The 24,256-nt window shown below is 45.8% G+C and overlaps 1 protein-coding gene across 1 annotated transcript in view; it reads left to right on the forward strand.

The window, feature by feature from the left end:
• The first annotated feature begins 499 nt into the window (after window positions 1-499).
• LOC106599530 (glypican-1) overlaps window positions 500-24,256 on the forward strand; it is a 135,264-nt gene continuing 111,507 nt past the window's right edge. Inside the window, exons 1-2 of the mRNA XM_014190813.3 lie at window positions 500-582; window positions 693-1,197. Coding sequence (XP_014046288.1) covers window positions 1,038-1,197 — 160 coding nt within the window. The 5' untranslated portion in view covers window positions 500-582; window positions 693-1,037. The remainder of the gene's footprint in view (window positions 583-692; window positions 1,198-24,256) is intronic.

Below are 24,256 nucleotides of genomic sequence, written 5' to 3' on the forward strand. Positions count from 1 at the left end.
GACAGTCAGAAGGGTACAGAACAGATAGACAGTGTTTGGGCAGGTAGCAGCATGCTCCCAGTCTGTAATTGCACCTTGAGGAGTGATGACACAGATAGGCGCATGCACACGGACGCTGATGATTGGTGGACTGGTACCTGAGGGCAGCTGCTGATCCACCTGTGACACCTGAGGACTTCAAGCTGTCAAGACACATTGTACACATTCCTTTAGAAATAAGTATGGATAAGTCTACATGTGCACGGTAGCCTTAAGGTATTGTCAATGATGCATTAAATCATTCAAAAGATCATATACTGTGTAAACATCTCTAAAAACAAACGTTATATATCTAATTAACCAAATTAGACTAGACAGGTGAGTAAGATTAGTGTCCCAAGGAACAGCTATATTCTCTCTCTCATCTTTCTCTTTCTCTGCCCATTTGTTCTTGTCTCTTACATTCTGTCCACCCCCTTCTCTCTCTCTGGCTCTCTCTCTCTCCGCCTCCTCCTCATTCGACCGAGTAGCAGCGCTGGGAGAGCATCATTACCTTTACCGCCGTTTTACCGCTCACTCATTTGCTGACAGCTGCCATCTCCGGTAATACCATACAGAGACGTTCTTTTTCATTAATGTTCACCTGTTAATTTTCTGGAATTTTGTAGATTCATGATTTTTCTGCTAAATATGTTTATATTGCCTTTCCTCAGGTGACTGCACAGTGTTTACCGACTTGTCTTCCCAGAGGTGCAGATAAATTGTGTAAAATTTATACAGTGGTTGATGTATCTACATTGAAACCAAAAAGCCCCTCGAGGTGCCCTGAGAAGAAACCGGACTGCTCTCCCCCTCCACACACACGCTTCCCGTGCAGCACTGCGCAGAAACGGGGCGCAGCGAACCAACAGGAGAGCGACAGTAGCGAAGCCCAACGTAACAGAGGAGTTTGGACAAACGGCTGGCAATAGATGAATCCCGTTCTTTAGGACTTAGCTCAATCACACTACACCCCTCTTTCGGATTTGCACTTGGCCGTGTGACGGTAATAGAGTAGGATGGATTTCCCCGTGTTTATGGCTCTGTTGATTTGCGCGCTGACGGTCCCGGGATTCGGGGATATGGGGAGCGGAAAAGCTCAGAGTTGTTCGGATATCCGACAGTTCTACAATGGCAAGGGATTCAGTCTGAACGGAGTGCCTCAATCAGAAATATCAGGTAGGGTACTGTGTCTATCACTATAATGCTGCTTTGTGCATCCAATTGACTTTGCGTTCACGGAGATCATAACTTTATTTGTGTATGAAATAAATTGTTACTGTAACACCTGAGTCCTTGATAATAGGCTAAGCAACTGTAGATTGTTTACAGTTCTGAGAATAAGATAGGTTGGCTTGTAAATAGTCTACCTATCAGATTAAAAGTATGTTCCAATAACATGTTCTTTGCAGCACGAACTCTGCTTCCCTTGCAAATAGACTAGACTACTTAGGTTTTCAGGTTCAACTGATATATATATATATATTGTGCTTCAGCATTACTTGGCATCCCCTCAGAAACTAGGCTATATTAAACATGCCATATCTGATCCTTTACAATTTGTAGTGAAACAGAACATCTCACTTTTAAGTGGAACCTTGGATTTCAAAAACACTAAGTCAAAATAACCCATTATTGACTTCTTATTGTAATCTGCTTCATCAGCGTGTAGGCTACTTCTAGCCAGTAGTGATCATGCATATCCTTCGTGTCTGAGTGTCCCACGCTGCTCTGCCTTTCCACCAGTCTAATAATTATCCTTGCAGTGAAACCTCAGACCGCCTCTCTCTCTCTCTCTCTCTCTATCTCCCTCTCTCTCTCTCTCTCTCTCTCTCTCTCTCTCTCTCTCTCTCTCTCTCTCTCTCTCTCTCTTCTCTCTTCCATTCTCTTTCATTCTCTCTCTCTCTCTCTCTCTCTCTCACTCATTCTCTCCCTGGTCATTCGCTAGAAACTCCTGCGAGCCAGACGATCACTTTACCAGCATAACCATGCAAAGGTGATACTGCACACAGGCGCGTACACTCACACATTATCCCCCCACCCCAAGCACTCACACACACTGACTGTGTTCTTCCAGCTCTTTTCATAGAACCGGTTACAAATCAGAATTCAGCATGCCCAGAATACAGCACAGTAGAGCACAGCTGATTATATGTATGCCTTCCCAGGAATTCACCATGCTGGTCAAAAGTAGTGTACTATATAGGGAATAAGGTGCCATTGGGTATGTAACCGTGGTGGTTAGTTCAGCTTTAACAAGCCTTGAGACTACATGATGATTGTTGATAGAAAATTGGCGTGTTGTTTTAATAATTTTGTTGTAGCCCTTTACTGCAGTCAAATGACCAAATCGCCCTCTAGTGGCCTCTTGGGTGGAATGTTATTAATATTATTCAGCATTTTTTAATGAATAAACATAGATTTTTTTTTATGGTTTTGTTATATTTCAGTCTTCTGTGATGTATATAGTGTAATATTGGGATGCAAACTCAAAATTGAATACATTTCAACTCTATATATGACATGGTACAGGTGTCTTCGTGTGTTAGGTATATACTTTTGTTTCAAAGTAGATTTGTTTAAGACTACCAAGAAACACTCTGTGTGACCCTGATTTAGCCCACTGTAGTAAGACTAAGCCTTCCCAAAACCGTAGCCCTAACCTTAACCACTCAGAATTAATGCCTAAACTTAACCCTTTGAGTTGTTTCTGTTTTAACCCTGTAACCACGCAGAAATTGAGGTTCATCCATAATACATCAAATTTTGAAGGGAAACTATGAGATCTTGTTACCACACTATGCTGGTTCCCAGTCTACACTCCAGCACAGTGAGAAAGCAATCACATAGTTGCAGTATATAGGCCAGCCAGGTCCCGAAGACATCGAGAGATGTCTTCAAAACCCTCCTGTAGGGGCAACAGTGAGCACTATTACCATCAAGTAGGCTGCGGTAAGCAATGAGCTCTGTCTCCGAGGGTTGCGGGTTTACTCCCAGTGCTAGATATTTGTTTTTTATTTTAACCCTATCCCAAACCATGACCCTTAACTTAATGCCTAAACTTAATTTAAACATATCCCAAACTTTAACCCTTAACTTAATGCCTAAACTTAATTTAAACCTATCCGAAACCTTAACCCTTAACTTAATGCCTAAATTTAATTTAATCTTATCCCAAACCTTAACCCTTAACTTAACCATTCGTAATTAAAGCCTACATTTAACCAGCCGTGAGGCGCCTTGCCAGGAGGCTAAACCCTGGCAACTCAGGGTGTCAAAAACAACTTCGAAATTTGACATTTGGAGTAACTTCGAAATGTGACTTTAGGAGAAATGTGGATAAATGTCAGAATCTGAAGTCAAATTTCTCCAACCGTCAGCAAAAAAGGAAACGTCCTTTTTCCGGAGCCTGTATTTCAAAGATAATTCGTAAAAATCCAAATAACTTCACAGATCTTCATTGTAAAGGGTTTAACACTCTTTCCCATGCTTGTTCAATGAACCGTAAACAATTAATGAACATGCATCTGTGGAACGGTCATTAAGACACTAACAGCTTACAGACGGTAGGCAATTAAGGTCACAGTTATGAAAACTTAGGACACTAGAGAGGCATTTCTACTGACTCTGAAAAACACCAAAAGAAAGATGCCCAGGGACCCTGTTCATCTGTGTGCTGCAAGGAGGCATGAGGACTGCAGATGTGGCCAGGGTAATAAATTGCAATGTTCGTACTGTGAGCCATCTAAGACAGCGCTACAGGGAGACAGGACAGACAGCTGATCATCCTCGCAGTGGCAGATCACGTGTAACAACACCTGCACAGGATCGGTACATCTGAACATCACACCTGCGGGACAGGTACAGGATGGCAACAACAACTGCCCGAGTTACACCAGGAACGCACAATCCCTCCATCAGTGCTCAGACTGTCCGCAATAGGCTGGACTGAGGGCTTGTAGGCCTGTTGTAACGCAGGTCCTCACCAGACATCACCGGCAACAACGTCGCCTATGGGCACAAACCCACCGTCACTGAACCAGACAGGACTGGCAAAAAGTGCTCTTCACTGACGAGTCTTGATTTTGTCTCACCAGGGGTGATGGTCAGATTTGCGTTTATCGTTGAAGGAATGAGCGTTACACTGAGGCCTGTACTCTGGAGCAGGATTGATTTGGAGGTGGAGGGTCCGTCATGGTCTGGGGCGGTGTGTCACAGCATCATCGGACTGAGCTTGTTGTCTTTGCAGGAAATCTCAACGCTGTGCATTACAGGGAAGACATCCTCCTCCCCCATGTGGTACCCTTCCTGCTGGCTCATCCTGACATGACCCTCCAGCATGACAATGCCACCAGCCATACTGCTCGTTCTGTGCGTAATTTCCTGCAAGACAGGAATGTCAGTGTTCTGACATGGCCAGCGAAGAGCCCGGATCTCAATCCCATTGAGCTCGACTGGGACCTGTTGGATCGGAGGGTGAGGGCTAGGGCCATTCCCCCCCAGAAATGTCCGGGAACTTGCAGGTGCCTTGGTGGAAGAATGGAGTAACATCTCACAGCAAGAACTGGCAAATCTGGTGCAGTCCATGAGGAGGAGATGCACTGCAGTACTTAATGCAGCTAGTGGCCACACCAGATACTGACTGCTACTTTTGATTTTGACCCCCCTTTGTTCAGGCACACATTATTCCATTTCTGTTAGTCACATGTCTGTGGAACTTGTTCAGTTTATGTCTCAGTTGTTGAATCTTGTTATGTTCATACAAATATTTACACATGTTAAGTTTGCTGAAAATAAACGCAGTTGACAGTGAGAGGACATTTCTTTTTTTGCTGAGTTTACTATAGTCAGCTCCCGGAGGGAGCAATACATCCGTTTTATGTACAGACCTACTATTTACTACTATTGGGGGCTCCCGAGTGGCGCAGCGGTCTAAGGCACTGAATCTCAGTGCTAGAGGCGTCACTATAGGCACCCTGGTTTGAATCCAAGCTGTATCACAGCCGGCCGTGATTTGGAGTCCAATAGGGCGGTGCACAATTGGCCCAGCGTCATCCGGGTTTGGCCGGGGTAGGCCGTCATTGTAAGTAAGAATTTGTTCTTAACTGACTTGCCTCGTTAAATAAATGTTAAATAAATAAAATACTAATTTACAATGATATAAGGGCAGAAGAATGGCCATGCAAGATGGCACTTTACATCAGTAAGGTGCAGGAGACTTGAGTGACTCACTGTTCTGTTAACTGTGTTTAAATGCAACACTGTTCAAGCTACTACAGATACAGTACTGTATATTCAAGAGACAATGTGGTGTAATGCAGGACAATTGCAATAATAATGTAGGCTATTGGCACATACAGTATACAATATACACTGATACCCATAGTTTACAGTAGTATTAGTATTATAGAAGTAATAGTACAGTATGTACTTTCTTCCCATACTACTATGTGTTCAAGCACTTCTTTTCCCAAAGACGTCTTTACCACTATGCTTAATCCATAGCCTAATGCTGAAGTGAATCACTATGTGATTGTGATTGCTAAAATGAGTCATGATGTGATTACAAAAACAAGTCATGTGACTGCTAAAATGTGACAGACAACCTCGATTCGGTCTTGTGTTTTTTACATTGGATAAAAGTAGAGCTACAAAATTGTATTTCATACACTGCAGTTGAGGAACCATGGGAAAGTAATTCTGCTTTGAAAGTAATTCTGCTTGTAACTCCACTTTTGAGATCTTCTATGTCTACACCTATTCAGCATCATTCACACCCTCTTAAAATACATGTGACTTAGTCCTTGGCTGATTTCCTAATCCAGGGTTCCCAAATTGATGGCCCACAGGCCGAATTTGGCCCATGGGTGGTTTTATTTACCTCCCAAGTTTTCTGAGCCCTCCCACATTTTTTTTTCATTTTTTAAAATATTTTTTATTGTTGGACACATTTGACTAAAAAGACCAGGAAATCAGCTCCAAGTGATTTTAATTTAAGGAATCTCTTCCCAAATATTCCCATGCATAAGCATGGTTTGAAATTATTATGTTTTAGTCAAACATTATATCTGCAGTCTACAAATGTGTAACAGCTGTCTTCAGAAATGGACCAAGGCGCAGCGGGAATGTGGATACTCATAGTTTTTTTAATAAACACAAGTAAAGCATCCACAGGGAAAACAATAGACGATACTCACGAAGACAGGAACAGTTTTGCAGGCACACAACACGCAGTGCAAAAACAACTACCCACAACCCCAAAGAAAAACACACACTCCTATATAGGACTCCCAATCAAAGGCAACTCAACCCACCTGCCTTCAATTGGGAGTCCTAATCACCAACACAAAACTTAACACACAAAAAACCTGCCACGTCCTGACCAAAACTAATACAATACCTCCCTCTGCTGGTCAGGACGTGACAGTACCCCCCCCCCCTCAAGGTGCAGACCCCGGAATGCACCCAAAAAACGAAAACGCACACAAAAAAAATCCCCAATACCCCAACAAAACCAATAAACACTAACCCCTAAACAATAAGGGAGGGAAGGGAGGGTGGCTGCCGTCAACGACGGCACTGTGCTACACCCTCCCTCCCCCAACCCACCTATCCTGGAGGTGGCTCAGGTGCGGGACGTAGACCTCGCTCCACCTTCGGCGTCGCCCACTTCGGTGGCGCCGATAGCTGCGCCGGGCAGACGGGCCACTCGGGCTGACCCTGGCAGACGGACCACTCTGGCTGGACCGGAGGACAGGCGGGCCACTCGGGCTGGGCCGGAGTACAGGCGGGCCACTCGGGCTGGGCCGGAGGACAGGCGGGCCACTCGGGCTGGGCCGGAGGACAGGCGGGCCACTCGGGCTGGGCCGGAGGACAGGCGGGCCACTCGGGCTGGGCCGGAGGACAGACGGGGCACCCTGGCAGATCCGGACAGGCGGGGCACCCTGGCAGATCCGGGCAGTCGGGCCACTCTGGCAGCTCCGGGCAGTCGGGCCACTCTGGCAGCTCCGGGCAGTCGGGCCACTCTGGCAGCTCCGGGCAGTCGGGCCACTCTGGCAGCTCCGGGCAGTCGGGCGGCTCTGGCGACTCATGACTGGCGGGCGGCTCTGGCGACTCATGACTGGCGGGCGGCTCTGGCGACTCATGACTGGCGGGTGGCTCTGGCGACTCATGACTGGCGGGCGGCTCTGGCGACTCATGACTGGCGGGCGGCTCTGGCGACTCATGACTGGCGGGCAGCTCTGGCGACTCATGACTGGCGGGCCGGAGGACAGACGGGGCACCCTGGCAGATCCGGACAGGCGGGGCACCCTGGCAGATCCGGGCAGTCGGGCCACTCTGGCAGCTCCGGGCAGTCGGGCCACTCTGGCAGCTCCGGGCAGTCGGGCCACTCTGGCAGCTCCGGGCAGTCGGGCCACTCTGGCGACTCATGACTGGCGGGCGGCTCTGGCGACTCATGACTGGCGGGCGGCTCTGGCGACTCATGACTGGCGGGTGGCTCTGGCGACTCATGACTGGCGGGCGGCTCTGGCGACTCATGACTGGCGGGCGGCTCTGGCGACTCATGACTGGCGGGCGGCTCTGGCGACTCATGACTGGCGGGCGGCTCTGGCGACTCATGACTGGCGGGCGGCTCTGGCGACTCATGACTGGCGGGCGGCTCTGGCGACTCTTGACTGGCGGGCGGCTCTGGCGACTCATGACTGGCGGGCGGCTCTGGCGACTCATGACTGGCGGGCGGCTCTGGCGACTCATGACTGGCGGGCGGCTCTGGCGACTCATGACTGGCGGGCGGCTCTGGCGACTCTTGACTGGCGGGCGGCTCTGGCGACTCTTGACTGGCGGGCGGCTCTGGCGACTCTTGACTGGCGGGCGGCTCTGGCGACTCTTGACTGGCGGGTGGCTCTGGCGACTCTTGACTGGCGGGCGGCTCTGGTGACTCTTGACTGGCGAGGCTGGGCTGATGCACTAGATGCCTGATGCGTGGGGCTGGTACCGGACGTGCCAGCCTGGAGACACGCACCTCCATGCTAGTGCGTATAGCGGGAAACATCGGACCGTAGAGGCGCACTGGCGGTCTTGAGCGCAGGGTTGGCATCACCCCTTCCGGCTTGATGCTCACCTCGCCCTGGCACATGCGGGGCGCTGGTACAGGGCGGACTGGCCTGTGCATACGTATAGGCGAGATGGTGCGTACCTCAGCGTAACATGGCACCCTCCACCTCATACGCGCCTCCCTGTAATCACGGGTAGCTGGCTTACGGCTCTTCCTTGGCCTGGCCAAACTACCCGTGTGCCCCCCAACATTTTTTTATTGGGGGTGCCTCTCCGGCTTCCTCGCCAGCCATGTTCCAGCATAACGTTCGCTCCTTTCTCCTGCTGCCTCTGTTCTTCTCAGTGCCTCCACCTGTTCCCATGGGAGGCAATCCCTTCCGGCCAGGATCTCTTCCCAGGTGTAGGATCCCTTGCCATCCAGGATGTCCTCCCATGTCCATTCCTCCACCCGATGCTCCTTCCTCTTCCGCTGCTTGGTCCTTTGGTGGTGGGTAGTTCTGTAACAGCTGTCTTCAGAATGGACCAAGGCGCAGCGGGAATGTGGATACTCATAGTTTTTTTTAATAAACACAAGTAAAGCATCCACAGGGAAAACAATAGACGATACTCACGAAGACAGGAACAGTTTTGCAGGCACACAACACGCAGTGCAAAAACAACTACCCACAACCCCAAAGAAAAACACACACTCCTATATAGGACTCCCAATCAAAGGCAACTCAACCCACCTGCCTTCAATTGGGAGTCCTAATCACCAACACAACACTTAACACACAAAAAACCTGCCACGTCCTGACCAAAACTAATACAATACCTCCCTCTGCTGGTCAGGACGTGACAAAATGATTGGTAATTATATTCCTGCCCCCGACCATCCACTTAAGAAAAAATCGGCCCGCGTCTGAATCTAGTTGATGATCCTTGTCCTAATCTGACTTTGGTGCAGGTCATGTTGTTCTTCACGTTCCTGTCTCTGGTAAACACAAATTATTTAAAATAAAATCTAAGTTTATTGTCACATGCACAGGACACAGGATGTGTAAACGGTACAGTGAAATTGTTATTTGCACATTTGCATAGTAGCAATTTAAAAAATTGAAAGTGTCCAAAAAAATGATATTTTATATATATGTTATAATTATTAGATGATGCTTACCCAGACACACTTGTCTAAATTGAATGGTCACGTGAACGAAATGCTATAACCACCCCCCAGCCACATCTAGCTAAGTGGATGGTTCACTATTGTCTAGACATGTACACATGTTCATGAAATATAATAGATGGCTGTAATCACCCCCAGACACATCTAGCTAAGTAGATGGTTCACTATTGTCTAGACATGTACACATGTTCATGAAATACAATAGATGGCTGTAATCACCCCCAGACACATCTAGCTAAGTGGATGGGTCACTATTGTCTAGACATGTACATATGTTCATGAAATACAATAGATGGCTGTAATCACCCCCAGACACATCTGGCTAAGTGGATGGGTCACTATTGTCTAGACATGTACACATGTTCATGAAATACAATAGATGGCTGTAATCACCCCCAGCCACATCTAGCTAAGTGGATGGGTCACTATTGTCTAGACATGTACACATGTTCATGAAATACAATAGATGGCTGTAATCACCCCCAGCCACATCTAGCTAAGTGGATGGGTCACTATTGTCGAGACATGTACACATGTTCATGAAATACAATAGATGGCTGTAATCACCCCCAGACACATCTGGCTAAGTGGATGGGTCACTATTGTCTAGACATGTACACATGTTCATGAAATACAATAGATGGCTGTAATCACCCCCAGACACATCTAGCTAAGTAGATGGTTCACTATTGTCTAGACATGTACACATGTTCATGAAATACAATAGATGGCTGTAATCACCCCCAGACACACCTGGCTTGCTTAATGGGTCATGTAATCATCTGGTGAAGTGAAGTCTTTTGTTTAGACATGTAGCTAGATTGCTAGCTAAACAATGAACCATAATCCCAACCCATACAGTATTAATACAAACGGATTGTCATAGCTAGCCACCATGCATTAAATTCTGTAGTATGAATCTGCAGGTAGCTAAAACTAACCAAATAAGTTCAATGTTAGCTAGCTAGCTAACATTAGGTTATAACTAGCAATGCACATGTATCTCTGAGATATGAATAATATTACTACACAGACCATACATGTAACTTTAGCTAGCGAGCCAGCAAGCTAATGTTCGCAAGCTAGCTAACAGTACGTTTTCACTTGCAATGAAAACGACTTTCTGACAATATTAGAAACTTATAATATCTGAAAATGTAGCTAGACTCTTAACCATATACATGGATGAACACTTCATGGCAGACTAGAACCCCTTCAGCTAACTAAGTAAGACGTCCTGTGTCATTTCCATTTTGTTTGTACAGCTTGTTTGGCCCGTGTTGTGTCAGGTCACTCCGGTTCACACTGACCGTGTGTAGAAAGTAGTCCACAACTTTTTCCCACTGATCTTTGTCGATAGCGCCTGCTATATTCAGGGCAGCAATGTTGTTGAGAGCTGTAGCAACACTTTTGCAATTCTCCATGGCTAACATTATATCTTTCAAATATCTTTGGATTATCTACACCTACTGGACAGCTCATGTCATAGACAGACGCATGCTACATGGCAGACAAATCCAAACTCATCTCTCGGCATGTCCAGCCGATCTATTATCTCAGCCAATCATCGCTAGCGGGAAGGTTCCTTACTTTTTCCGTGGCTAAACCACCTAGGCTTGTAATTTAACAATTTTATTCGTATTTACAGATGGCATAGAAGTTTGTTATTAAGGCACATTTCTAACAACAACAAACATTTTGATTAAAAAAACAGTACATTCAAATGCCTCTCCTGCGAAGTAGTGATGTGCGACATACGCCTAGCTTCCTGAAACAGGTCACAAATGTGATTGTGAAGTGATTGAAAAGTACCTGTATTAACATGAGTAGAAGGGGATGTAAATGTGATGAAAGTGTCAGGGTCACTAAGCCATACATCATAAACTTGGGAGGTCCCTGTGCTAATGGGACAGTCCTAATCAAATTGATTATCCTGCTGTGGACCTTAGAAATGTGCAGGGCTCATTTCTAAAAGAGACAGTCTCAATATGACTTCCCTGTTGAAATAAAGGTAAATAAATAATAACGGAGAGAGAGAGAGAGAGAGAGAGAGAGAGAGAGAGAGAGAGAGAGATCATATCAGTCATATCTCTGTACCCTCTATGCTAACATAAATAACATCTTGGTCCGGCATATTAAACAGCTCAGTAATGTAGCCACCATTTAGATTTACAGTATGTCTCCCAATTATGAGACAGCTGAATGTTGCATCTGACCTGTGACATTTCTTCACGATCATTCTTTCTTCCCCTGGAGGGACTTTAAGGACTGTGGGCTTGATCAGACTAATGTATTGGCTAAGACTGGCTCAAGGTCTTATGGCCAGTCCATCATTGTGATTCACTCTGGGAGAGAGAGAGGAGAGTTGGAAGAGTGGTTAGATGAGCTGGTGGCTGCATCTCAATACTGTTAATGGGCGCCTTTGCTTTCATAATATTTTTGTTTGTCATCATCAGGGCCTTGTGTTTTTCCTAGTCAGGTCAGGGTGTGGGGACAGGGAACACAGCCACGCGCTTCTTAGTTTTGATTGGAAGGGGCATCGTCAGAAGATAGGATAGGCAGATTAGTCATTAGCAGCGGGCTAGCAGAGCTCTTATGGATTTCACTTTCCATTACATACCTAGTAAAAACACATATCAATAAATCATACTTAAGTGGGTATTTCCAGTGTTACTAGCCTACTGTGTAAGATTTATGTAATGTAAAGTGCACCTTGTCATGCCTGATAATCATCACACATTTCCACTGTGTTTACTGTGAGTGGAGGAAATGATTTTGTTTGCATCATTCCACGTCACATGCGCCCGCCTGCTTGCACGCACACACACACACACACACACACACACACACACACACACACACACACACACACACACACACACACACACACACACACACACACACACACACACACACACACACACACACACACACACACACACACACACACACACACAGTGCCTCTTCAACCTCAGGAGGCTGAAGAAATTTGGCTTGTCACCAAAATCAACTTTTACAGATGCACAATCGAGAGCATCCTGTCAGGCTGTATCGCCGCCTGGTACGGCAACTGCTCCGCCCATAACCGTAAGGCTCTCCAGAGGGTGGTGAGGTCTGCACAACACATCACCGGGGGCAAACTACCTGCCCTCCAGGACACCTACAGCACCCGATGTCACAGGAAGGCCAAAAAGATCAAGGACAACAACCACCCGAGCCACTGCCTGTTCACCCCGCTATCATCCAGAAGGCGAGGTCAGTACAGGTGGATCAAAGCTGGGACCGAGAGATTGAAAAACAGCTTCTATTTCAAAGCTAAACAGCAATCACTAACTCAGAGAGGCTGCTGCTTACATAGAGATTCAAATCACTGGCCACTTTAATAAATGGATCACTAGTCACTTTAAACAAATCTACTTTAGTAATTTTAACATATCTTACATTACTCATCTCATATGTAGATACTATACCTTATACTTTACCTTGTAGGCTACGTGTGCCTTTTTAAAAATGTATGTAGTTCTGTTCTTGTCTAATGATGTTCTGTATTATGTCATTCTGTATTATGTAAAACATTTTGTGTGGACCCCAGGAAGAGTAGCTGCTGCTTTTGCAACAGCTAATGGGGATCCTAATAAAATACCAAAATACCAAATACCAAATACCATCTATTGCACCTTGCCTATGCTGCTCGGCCATCGCTCAGCCATATATTTATATGTCCATATTCTTATTCCACCCCTTTAGATTAGTGTGTATTACGGAGTTGTTGGGGAATTGTTAGATTACTTGTTAGATATTACTGCACTGTTAGAACCAGAAGCACAAGCATTTCGCTACACTTGCATTAACATCTGCTAATCATGTGTATGCGACCAATCAAATGTGATTTGATCTAATTTGAACTACATACACTCTCAGTGGCTGAATGTCACCTCTTACTGGGGCTAATGACATGCTAATAGTGACTGTGTATATGCTGCCCTACACACTGCTCTCAGCCCAGAGGTTAAATGCAGACAGATACTTTGTCCCTCCATTGGAACACTGGCACAACACTGTGGACCAGCTGACAACTCAGAGGTAGTCAACTACCACGTGCTTTGAGGCTAAGCTATATGAAATTGTTTGTAGAAAGTCATACCAAGGATCATTTAGCCGTTTGATTTAAAATGTTGAGACCCATATAAGTATCCTCAAATAACATTTATTAGCACATACAAACGCAATTGAACAAAATATACACTGCTCAAAAAAATAAAGGGAACACTTAAACAACACAATGTAACTCCAAGTCAATCACACTTCTGTGAAATCAAACTGTCCACTTAGGAAGCAATTTCACATGCTGTTGTGCAAATGGAATAGACAACAGGTGGAAATTATAGGCAATTAGCAAGACACCCCCAATAAAGGAGTGGTGACCACAGACCACTTCTCAGTTCTTATGCTTCCTGGCTGATGTTTTGGTCACTTTTGAATGCTGGCAGTGCTTTCACTCTAGTGGTAGCATGAGACGGAGTCTACAACCCACACAAGTGGCTCAGGTAGTGCAGCTCATCCAGGATGGCACATCAGTGAGAGCTGTGGCAAGAAGGTTTGCTGTGTCTGTCAGCGTAGGGTCCAGAGCATGGAGGCGCTACCAGGAGACAGGCCAGTACATCAGGAGACGTGGAGGAGGCCGTAGGGGGGCAACAACCCAGCAGCAGGACCGCTACCTCCGCCTTTGTGCAAGGAGGAGCAGGAGGAGCACTGCCAGAGCCCTGCAAAATGACCTCCAACAGGCCACAAATGTGCATGTGTCTGCTCAAACAGTCAGAAACAGACTCCATGAGGGTGGTATGAGGGCCCGACGTCCACAGGTGGGGGTTGTGCTTACAGCCCAACATCGTGCAGGACGTTTGGCATTTGCCAGAGAACACCAAGATTGGCAAATTCGCCACTGGCGCCCTGTGCTCTTCACAGATGAAGCAGGTTCACACTGAGCACATGTGACAGACGTGACAGAGTCTGGAGACGCCGTGGATAACGTTCTGCTGCCTGCAACATCCTCCAGCATGACCGGTTTGGCGGTGGGTCAGTCATGGTGTGGGGTTGCATTTCTTTGGGGGGCCGCACAGCCCTCCATGTGCTCGCCAGAGGTAGCCTGACTGCCATTAGGTACCGAGATGAGATCCTCAGACCCCTTGTGAGACCATATGCTGGTGCGGTTGGCCCTGGGTTCCTCCTAATGCAAGACAATGCTAGACCTCATGTGGCCGGAGTGTGTCAGCAGTTCCTGCAAGAGGAAGGCATTGATGCTATGGACTGGCCCACCCGTTCCCCAGACATGAATCCAATTGAGCACATCTGAGACGTCATGTCTTGCTCCATCCACCAATGCCACGTTGCACCACAGACTGTCCAGGAGTTGGCGGATGCTTTAGTCCAGGTCTGGGAGGAGATCCCTCAGGAGACCATCCGCCACCTCATCAGGAGCATGCCCAGGTGTTGTAGGGAGGTCATACAGGCACGTGGAGGCCACACACACTACTGAGCCTCATTTTCACTTGTTTTAAGGACATTACATCAAAGTTGGATCAGCCTGTAGAGTGGTTTTCCACTTTAATTTTGAGTGTGACTCCAAATACAGACCTCCATGGGTTGATAAATTGGATTTCCATTGATTATTTTTGTGTGATTTTGTTGTCAGCACATTCAACTATGTAAAGAAAAAAGTATTTCATAAGATTATTTCATTCATTCAGATCTAGGATGTGTTATTTTAGTGTTCCCTTTATTTTTTTGAGCAGTATATTATAAGAAAGATCAGGAAATGTTTTTAGATATTGTTTTTATACACATTTAACCCCTTGTTTTTGGAACTAAACAGTCTCCATATACAGTGCCTTCGGGAAATTATTCAGACCCCTTGACTTTCACACTTTGTTACATTACAGCCTTATTTTAAAATGTATTCAATTGTTTTTTCCCCTCATCAATCTACACACAATGCCTCATAATGTCAAAGCAAATAGAGTATTCAGACTCTTTACTCAGTACTTTGTTGACGCACGTTTGGCAGTGATTACAGAATCGAGTGTTCTTGGGTATGACGCTACAAGCTTGGCGTACCTGTATTTGGGGAGTTTCTCCCATTCTTCTCTGCAGATCCTCTCAAGCTCTGTCAGGTTGGATGGGGAGTGTTGCTGCACAGCTATTTTCAGGTCTCTCCAGACATGTTAGATTGGGTTCAAGTCCGGGCTCTGGCTGGGCCACTCAAGGACATTCAGAGACTTGTCCCAAAGCCACTCCTGCGTTGTCTTGGCTGTGTGCTTAGGGTCTTGTCTTATTGGAAGGTGAACGTTGGCCCCAGTCTGAGGTCCTGAGTGCTCTGGATCAGGTTTAAATCAAGGATCTCTCTGTACTTTGCTCCATTCATCTTTGCCTTGATCCTGATTAGTCTCCCAGTCCCTGCCGCTGAAAAACATCTCCACAGCATGATGCTGTCACCATGTTTCACCGTAGGGATGGTGCCCGGTTTCCTCTAGACGTGACGCTTGGCATTCAGGCCAGAGAGTTCAATCTTGGTTTCATCAGACCAGAGAATCTTGTTTCTCATGGTCTGAGAGGCTTTAGGTGACTTTTGGCAAACTCCAAGCGGACTGTCATGTGCCTTTTACTGAGGAGTGTCTTCCGTCGGGCCGCTCTACCATAAAGGCCTGATTGGTGGAGTGCTGCAGAGATGGTTGACGTTGTCTGCCAGATCAGAGGCAGTAGGGATGACCAGGGATGTTTTCTTGATAAGTGTGTGAATTGGAGAATTTTCCTGTCAAAATGTAATGAATACTTTTGCCTGTCAGGGAAAATGTATGGTGTAAAAAGTACATTATTTTCTTTAGGAATGTAGTGAAGTAAAAGTAAAAGTTGGCAAAAATATAAATAGTGAAGTAAAGTACAGATACCCCAAAAAATGACTTAAGTAGTACTTTAAAGTATTTTTGCTTAAGTACTTTACACCACTGGACAATGCCCCCGTGCACATAGCAAGGTCCATACAGAAATGGTTTGTCGAGATCTGTGTGGAAGAACTTGACTGGCCTGCACAAGCCCTGACCTCAACTCCATCAAACACCTTTGGGATGAATTGGAACGCCAACTGCGAGCCAGGCCTAATCGCCCAACAGCATTGCCCAACCTCATTAATGCTCTTTTGGCTGAATGGAAGCAAATCCCCACTACAATGTTCCAACATCTAATGGAAAACCTTCCCAGAAGAGTTGAGGCTGTTAAAGCAGCAAAGGGGGGACCAACTCCATATGAATATCACATTTCGAGAATGAGCTCTCTGGAACTTTTAGTGATATGTGATATGACCCATTTTATACGTAGAAATTGACTTTCTAGGTCTTCATAGCCCTCCTTTAGGATTGCACAGTCAGCAAATCACCAGCAGAGGGAGTTTCCTTAGAATCAATTTCCTCTTCACTGTATTGATTGATGGTGCTCATAAAATGTATCATATCTTCATTTCTAGTAGAGAGCCAACTCTGGAAATGTGATGTACTTGTATAGTGTATTGTTCAAAACATGTCTTAAAATAAACAAAACCAAAAAGGGTCGTTTTGGTTGCTAAAATTCTAATAGTTCACCTAATTTCAGTTTATGTGACAAAACAAGCAAGTATAGTGTAGATAATCATTGTACCATCTAAACTGCTGTGAAATATACACTGCTCAAAAAAATAAAGGGAACACTTAAACAACACAATGTAACTCCAAGTCAATCACACTTGGTGAAATCAAACTGTCCACTTAGGAAGCAACACTGATTGACAATACATTTCACATGCTGTTGTGCAAATGGAATAGACAACAGGTGGAAATTATAGGCAATTAGCAAGACACCCCCAATAAAGGAGTGGTTCGGCAGGTGGTGACCACAGACCACTTCTCAGTTCTTATGCTTCCTGGCTGATGTTTTGGTCACTTTTGAATGCTGGCAGTGCTTTCACTCTAGTGGTAGCATGAGACGGAGTCTACAACCCACACAAGTGGCTCAGGTAGTGCAGCTCATCCAGGATGGCACATCAATGCGAGCTGTGGCAAGAAGGTTTGCTGTGTCTGTCAGCGTAGTGTCCAGAGCATGGAGGCGCTACCAGGAGACAGGCCAGTACATCAGGAGACGTGGAGGAGGCCGTAGGAAGGCAACAACCCAGCAGCAGGACCACTACCTCCGTCTTTGTGCAAGGAGGAGCAGGAGGAGCACTGCCAGAGCCCTGCAAAATGACCTCCAGCAGGCCACAAATGTGCATGTGTCTGCTCAAACAGTCAGAAACAGACTCCATGAGGGTGGTATGAGGGCCCGACGTCCACAGGTGGGGGTTGTGCTTACAGCCCAACAAGGTGCAGGACGTTTGGCATTTGCCAGAGAACACCAAGATTGGCAAATTCGCCACTGGCGCCCTGTGCTCTTCACAGATGAAAGCAGGTTCACACTGAGCACGTGACAGACGTGACAGAGTCTGGAGGCGCCGTGGAGAACGTTCTGCTGCCTGCAACATCCTCCAGCATGACCGGTTTGGCGGTGGGTCAGTCATGGTGTGGGGTGGCATTTCTTTGGGGGGCCGCACAGCCCTCCATGTGCTCGCCAGAGGTAGCCTGACTGCCATTAGGTACCGAGATGAGATCCTCAGACCCCTTGTGAGACCATATGCTGGTGCGGTTGGCCCTGGGTTCCTCCTAATGCAAACAATGCTAGACCTCAAGTGGCTGTAGTGTGTCAGCAGTTCCTGCAAGAGGAAGGCATTGATGCTATGGACTGGCCTGCCCGTTCCCCAGACCTGAATCCAATTGAGCACATCTGGGACATCATGTCTCGCTCCATCCACCAACGCCACGTTGCACCACAGACTGTCCAGGAGTTGGCGGATGCTTTAGTCCAGGTCTGGGAGGAGATGCCTCAGGAGACCATCCGCCACCTCATCAGGAGCATGCCCAGGCATTGTAGGGAGGTCATACAGGCACGTGGAGGCCACACACACTACTGAGCCTCATTTTGACTTGTTTTAAGGACATTACATCAAAGTTGGATCAGCCTGTAGTGTGGTTTTCCACTTTAATTTTGAGTGTCACTCCAAATCCAGACCTCCATGGGTTGATAAATTGGATTTCCATTGATTATTTTTGTGTGATTTTGTTGTCAGCACATTCAACTATGTAAAGACAAAAGTATTTAATAAGATTATTTCATTCATTCAGATCTAGGATGTGCTATTTTAGTGTTCCCTTTATTTTTTTTAGCAGTATATTTTCCATAACCAAAAAGATTGTATTTTCTGCTGTTTGAAGCTGGTGTACAAAACCGAAAGACGCAAAAACGAAACTTAAGAATAGGACGCATAGAAATATTGCACATAGAACAGATCTATCGCTTCTTAGACTTGCTTTCAACGAGAAAACAGATCTATAACACACATTTCTATGTGAATTTTGTTGTGTCACCCAACAGGTTAAATATTGCAGCTTTAATATCTTTAATGTTGAATAGATTAATGTGGCTTTTTTTTCTCCTCAGAATCTGGACATACTCCATATTTTAGTGCACAAAATAGAGAGTATAAAGACACCAAGATGTCTGTATAGTGTACGGTTCACAGATCATAGGGTCTTACATGTATTGTTATAAAAAGGGCCTAAAGTGGCCACTTTCATCATGATTTTCCCCCTCAAAAATGTGATGCATATGTAAAAGCATGTTAAACATCCTTCCCCCCAATGAAGTTCCTAAGTGAGAATTGCCACATAAATCTGAGAAACAGCTGGAGGGGAATCGCCCTGGCAGTTGAAAGTCTGTGAGCTGTGCATTGATGTGTGTGTGTGTGTGTGTGTATATGTGTATATGTGTGTATGTATGTGTGTGTGTGTGTGTGTGTGTGTGTGTGTGTGTGTGTGTGTGTGTGTGTGTGTGTGTGTGTGTGTGTGTGTGTGTGTGTGTGTGTGTGTGTTTGTTTGTTTGTTTGTTTGTTTGTTTGTTTGTTTGTTTGTTTGTTTGTTTGTTTGTTTGTTTGTGTGTCTGTGTGTGTGTTGGCCTACACAAGTGGACATGTTTAACTATACTTTTGGGGATCACAAGTCCCCACAAGGATATTAAACTAACAAAAATTTGACCAACTCGGGATTAGTTTGGGGTTAAAGTTAGAATTAGTGTTAGGGTTCGAATTAGGGTTCGAATTAGGGTTAGGGGTTAAAGGGTTAGGTTAGGAGATAGATAGTGTAGGGTTGGGTTAGGCTTTAGGTTAGATTTTAAAGTTAAGGTTAGAGTTAGGGTTAGGGGTTAGGTAAAATAGGATTTTGAATGGGAATCAATTGTGTGTCCCCACATGATTAGTTAAAACATACTGTGTGTATGTGTGTATGTGCGAGTGTGTGGGTGTTTGTCTTTTCTAGGGAGTTTTTCCTAGCCACCGTGCTTCTTCATCTGCATTGCTTGCTGTTTGGGGTTTTAGGCTGGGTTTCTGTACAGCACTTTGTGACATCAACTGATGGAAGAAGGGCTTTATAAATACATTTGATTGATTGATTGATTGTCTGTCTCATAATTAATCCTCAGCAGTTGAAAGTCAGCGTGCTGCTGTGAATTGGTTTGTGTTTATGTGGTGGATGTGCAGGCGTTGTTATAATGCTGATGTCAGTCTGTTGAAGCATTAAACTGTGATGGTGTCCTGGGAGCATGAAACAGACCACTGTGTGTTTGGTCTTCTCCAGAGGGGAACAGAGGAGGCAGGGAGCTGTGCTCGGCCCTGCAGGTTGGGCAGGCTCTGGCCTGCATATTGAGGAAGAAAAGACAGGAGGAAGAGAGGATGAAGGGGGGATGGAGGAGGGTGAAGGATGGAGGAGGAGGAGGACGATCCTTGATTGTTCCTGCTCTATGTTCCACATTGGGAAAGAGAGACGATAGGGGGATAGATAAAGTCGAGGGGGAAAGAAATGCTGTTTGCCGTTATTCTCAGCCAGGTCACCCGAGTGCTGTTACGTACCGTTAATGTCTAAACTTAATTCTAAACTTAAAAATTCTGAGATAATGCCTAAACTTAACCTTAAACACTTCAAAATGTTGACGTTTGCAGCAACTTTGAAATTTGTTGTTTGAGAATCATGGATGAACGTCTAATTCTGATGTGAGAGTGTGAGACTGGTTACTTTGTTGGTTCTTTGACAAAAAGAGAGAAGGTATGGAGGTGGTCAACTGACAGACACTGAATGAAGTGCTTTGTAACACTAAAACTAGTGGAATCTGAGCTGCCACCAACTTTAAGGAGACCAAACCTTGACTATGCTGTTCCGTGCCGGGTAACTGTACCAGGCGGGTAACTGTGTATTTTCTGACGACTGTCAATTCCTACTCACCCTATTTATTTTGTCCTCTTTTTCCTTCATTGTTGCTCTTCAGATGTGAGAGTGGCAGTTCACAGATTCGGTTATCCCCCCTGCAGATGCAGATACAGACACACACACACACACACACACACACACACACACACACACACACACACACACACACACACACACACACACACACACACACACACACACACACACACACACACACACACACACACAGCAGCATTGCAGTGACATTGACCATGGTGACCCAGCACAGATCAGCCTCCTGGAGGGCCACAGCAGTTCAGAGGAGAGCTGCCCAGCATGGTTCACTTTGTGTGTGGGTGTCAGTGTGTGTGTGTGTATGTGTGTCTGTGTGACTGTGACTGTGTGTGTGTGTCTGCAGGGGTGGCAATGTGTCTCAGTTTTTGTTTTCAGAGGAATGGATTCTGTCAAATGCAGAATTGCACACTCAGAGTGTGTGTGTGTGTGTGTGTGTGTGTGTGTGTGTGTGTGTGTGTGTGTGTGTGTGTGTGTGTGTGTGTGTGTGTGTGTGTGTGTGTGTGTGTGTGTGTGTGTGTGTGCGTGCGTGTGCGCTTGCGTGTGTGACTGTAAGCCAGCCTAGGCAATCTTTTTTGGATCATGTCCTTGCTAGCAATATTCTCAGTAGAATAGCTGGAAATCTAAAGTGACAAGAAGTACTATTACTTTTCTTTATGACAGAATTACTTTTCTCTATGACAGAATTACTTTTCTCTATGACAGAATTACTTTTCTTTATGACAGAATTACTTTTCTCTATGACAGAATTACTTTTATTTTACTAGTCTGGCATGTGCTCCAGTCCATGAACGTCATTCACTTCTAAACCCTACCTGATCAACCTTCACCTAGTTACTGCTTCCCCCATGTCTAAACTACATGGCAGCAAGTCTTTCCATGGAAAATGTCAGCCCTGAAGGTTGCCTTGGAGCACGTGGTGCCCCGCCTTAAACAGTGCTCTAGGGGAAACACTGAGAGCAAAGTAGGTCCACTGAGAAGGTGTGTAATTTATGCTCCACACACACACACACACACACAAACACGCACACACACACGACACACACACACACACACACACACACACACACACACACACACACACACACAGCAGCAGTGTAGTGACATTGACCATGGTGAACCAGCATGGCTCAACCCCTCACATGTGTGATGTTTGACGGATCTCCTCCGGATTGTGACAGCCTTCAGGCCCTAAGTTTCACTGGAGATAGAGAGGGAGGGAGGGAGAGGGAGAGAGAGGGGTTGAAAGAGAGAGAGAGAGGGAGAATGAGGTTAGAAATAGAGAGAGAGGGAGAAAGAGGGTGGAGATACAGTAAGAGAGATACAGAGAGAGAGAGAGGGGAGAAAGAGGGTGGAGATAAGCACCCTGGGACTAAACACCTCCCCCTGCAACTGGATCCTGGACTTCCTGACGGGCCGCCCCCAGGTGGTAAGGGTAGGTAACAACACATCTGCCACGCTGATCCTCAACACGGGGGCCCCTCAGGGCTGCGTGCTCAGTCCCCTCCTGTACTCCCTGTTCACCTATGACTGCATGGCCAAGCACGACTCCAACACCATCATTAAGTTTGCCGACGACACAACAGTGATAGGCCTGATCCCAATGAGGCAGCCTATAGGGAGGAGTTAAAAAGACCTGGCAGTGTGGTGCTAGGAAAACAACCTATCCCTCAACGTGATCAAGACAAAAGAGATGATTGTGGACTACAGGAAAAGGAGGACCGAGCACGTCCCCATTCTCATCGACGGGGCTGTAGTGGATCAGGTTGAGAGCTTCAAGTTCCTTGGTGTCCACATCGCCAACAAACTAACATGGTGCAAACACACCAAGACAGTCATGAAGAGGGCACAACAATGCCTATTCCCCCTCAGAAGATTTGGCATGGGTCCTCAGACCCTCAAAAAGCTCTACAGCTGCACCATCGAGAGCATCCTGACTGGTTGCATCACCGCCTAGGAATGGTAACTGCTCGGCCTCCGACCGCAAGGCACTACAGATGGTAGTGCGTACGGCCCAGTACATCACTAGGGCCAAGCTTCCTGACATCCAGGACCTCAATACCAGGCGGTGTCAAAGGAAGGCCCTAAAAATTGCCAAAGACTCCAGCCACCCTAGTCATAGACTGTTCTCTCTGCTACCGAACGGCAAGTGGTACCAAAGCGCCAAGTCTAGGTCCAAAAGGAATCTTCACAGCTTCTTCCCCCAAGCCATAAGACTCCTAAACAGCTAATCAAATGGCTACCTGGACTATTTGCTGCTGCTACTCTCTGTTTATTATCTATGCGTAGTCACTTTACCTACATGTACATATTACCTCAATTACCTCGACTAACCTCTGCCCCCGCACATTGACTCTGTACCAGTACCCCCTGTATATAGCCTCCACATTGACCCTGTACCAGTACCCCCTGTATATAGCCTCCACATTGACTCTGTACCAGTACCCCCTGTATATAGCCTCCACATTGACTCTGTACCAGTACCCCATGTATATAGCCTCGCTACTGTTATTTTATTGTTGCTCTATTTTTCTTCTTTATTTACATTTTTGCTTCAGTTTATTTTAGTAAATACTTTCTTAAAACATATTTTTCTTAAAACTGCATTGTTAGTTAAGGGCTTGTAAGTAAGCGCTTCATGTGTATTCGGCGCGTGTGACAAATAACATTTGATTTCATTTCATTTCATACAGAGAGAGAGATACAGAGAGAATGGGAGAAAGAGGGTGGAGATACAGAAAGAGAGATACAGACAGAGAGAGAGCGAGAGGGTGGAGATACAGAAAGAGAGATACAGAGGGAGAGAGAGAGAGAGGGTGGAGATACAGAGAGAGAGAGAGATAAAGAGGGTGGAGAAACAGAGAGAGAGAGATAAAGAGGGGGGAGATACAGAGAGAGAGATACAGAGAGAGAGAGATACAGAGAGAGAGAGAGCACACAAAAAACTATACATACATACATCCACAGCTGTGAACGATTTGAGAGGCGAGGCAAGAAGGGCATTCTATGCCATCAAAAGGAACATACAATTTGACATACCAATTAGGATCTGGTGAAAAATACTTGAATCAGTTATAGAAGCCATTGCTCCCAGGACAGCAACACAATTAGACCCAACCAAATCATGAGAAAGCAAAAATATAATTACTTGACACATTGGAAAGAATTTACCAAAAAATAGAATACCTGACCACTGTGATTTACCAAACATTAAGGAAATCTTTGACTATTTACAGACTCAGTGAATATAGCCTTGCTATTGAGAAAGGCTGCCATAGGCAGACCTGGCTCTCAAGAGAAGACAGGCTATGTGCACACTGCCCACAAAATGAGGTGGAAACGGAGCTGCACTTCCTAACCTCCTGCCAAATGTATGACCATATTAGAGACTCATATTTCCCTCACATTACACAGACCCACAAAGAATTCAAAAACAAATCCAATTTTGATGAACTCCCATATCTATTGGGTGAAATACCACAGTGTGCCATCACAGCAGCAAGATTTGGGACCTGTTGCCACAAGAAAAGGGCAACCAGTGAAGAACAAACACCACTGTAAATACAACCTATATTTATGTTTATTTATTTTCCCT

This window comes from Salmo salar, chromosome 03 (assembly GCF_965601325.2).
Source record: "Salmo salar chromosome 03, fSalSal1, whole genome shotgun sequence".
In the NCBI taxonomy this organism is placed as follows: domain Eukaryota; kingdom Metazoa; phylum Chordata; class Actinopteri; order Salmoniformes; family Salmonidae; genus Salmo; species Salmo salar.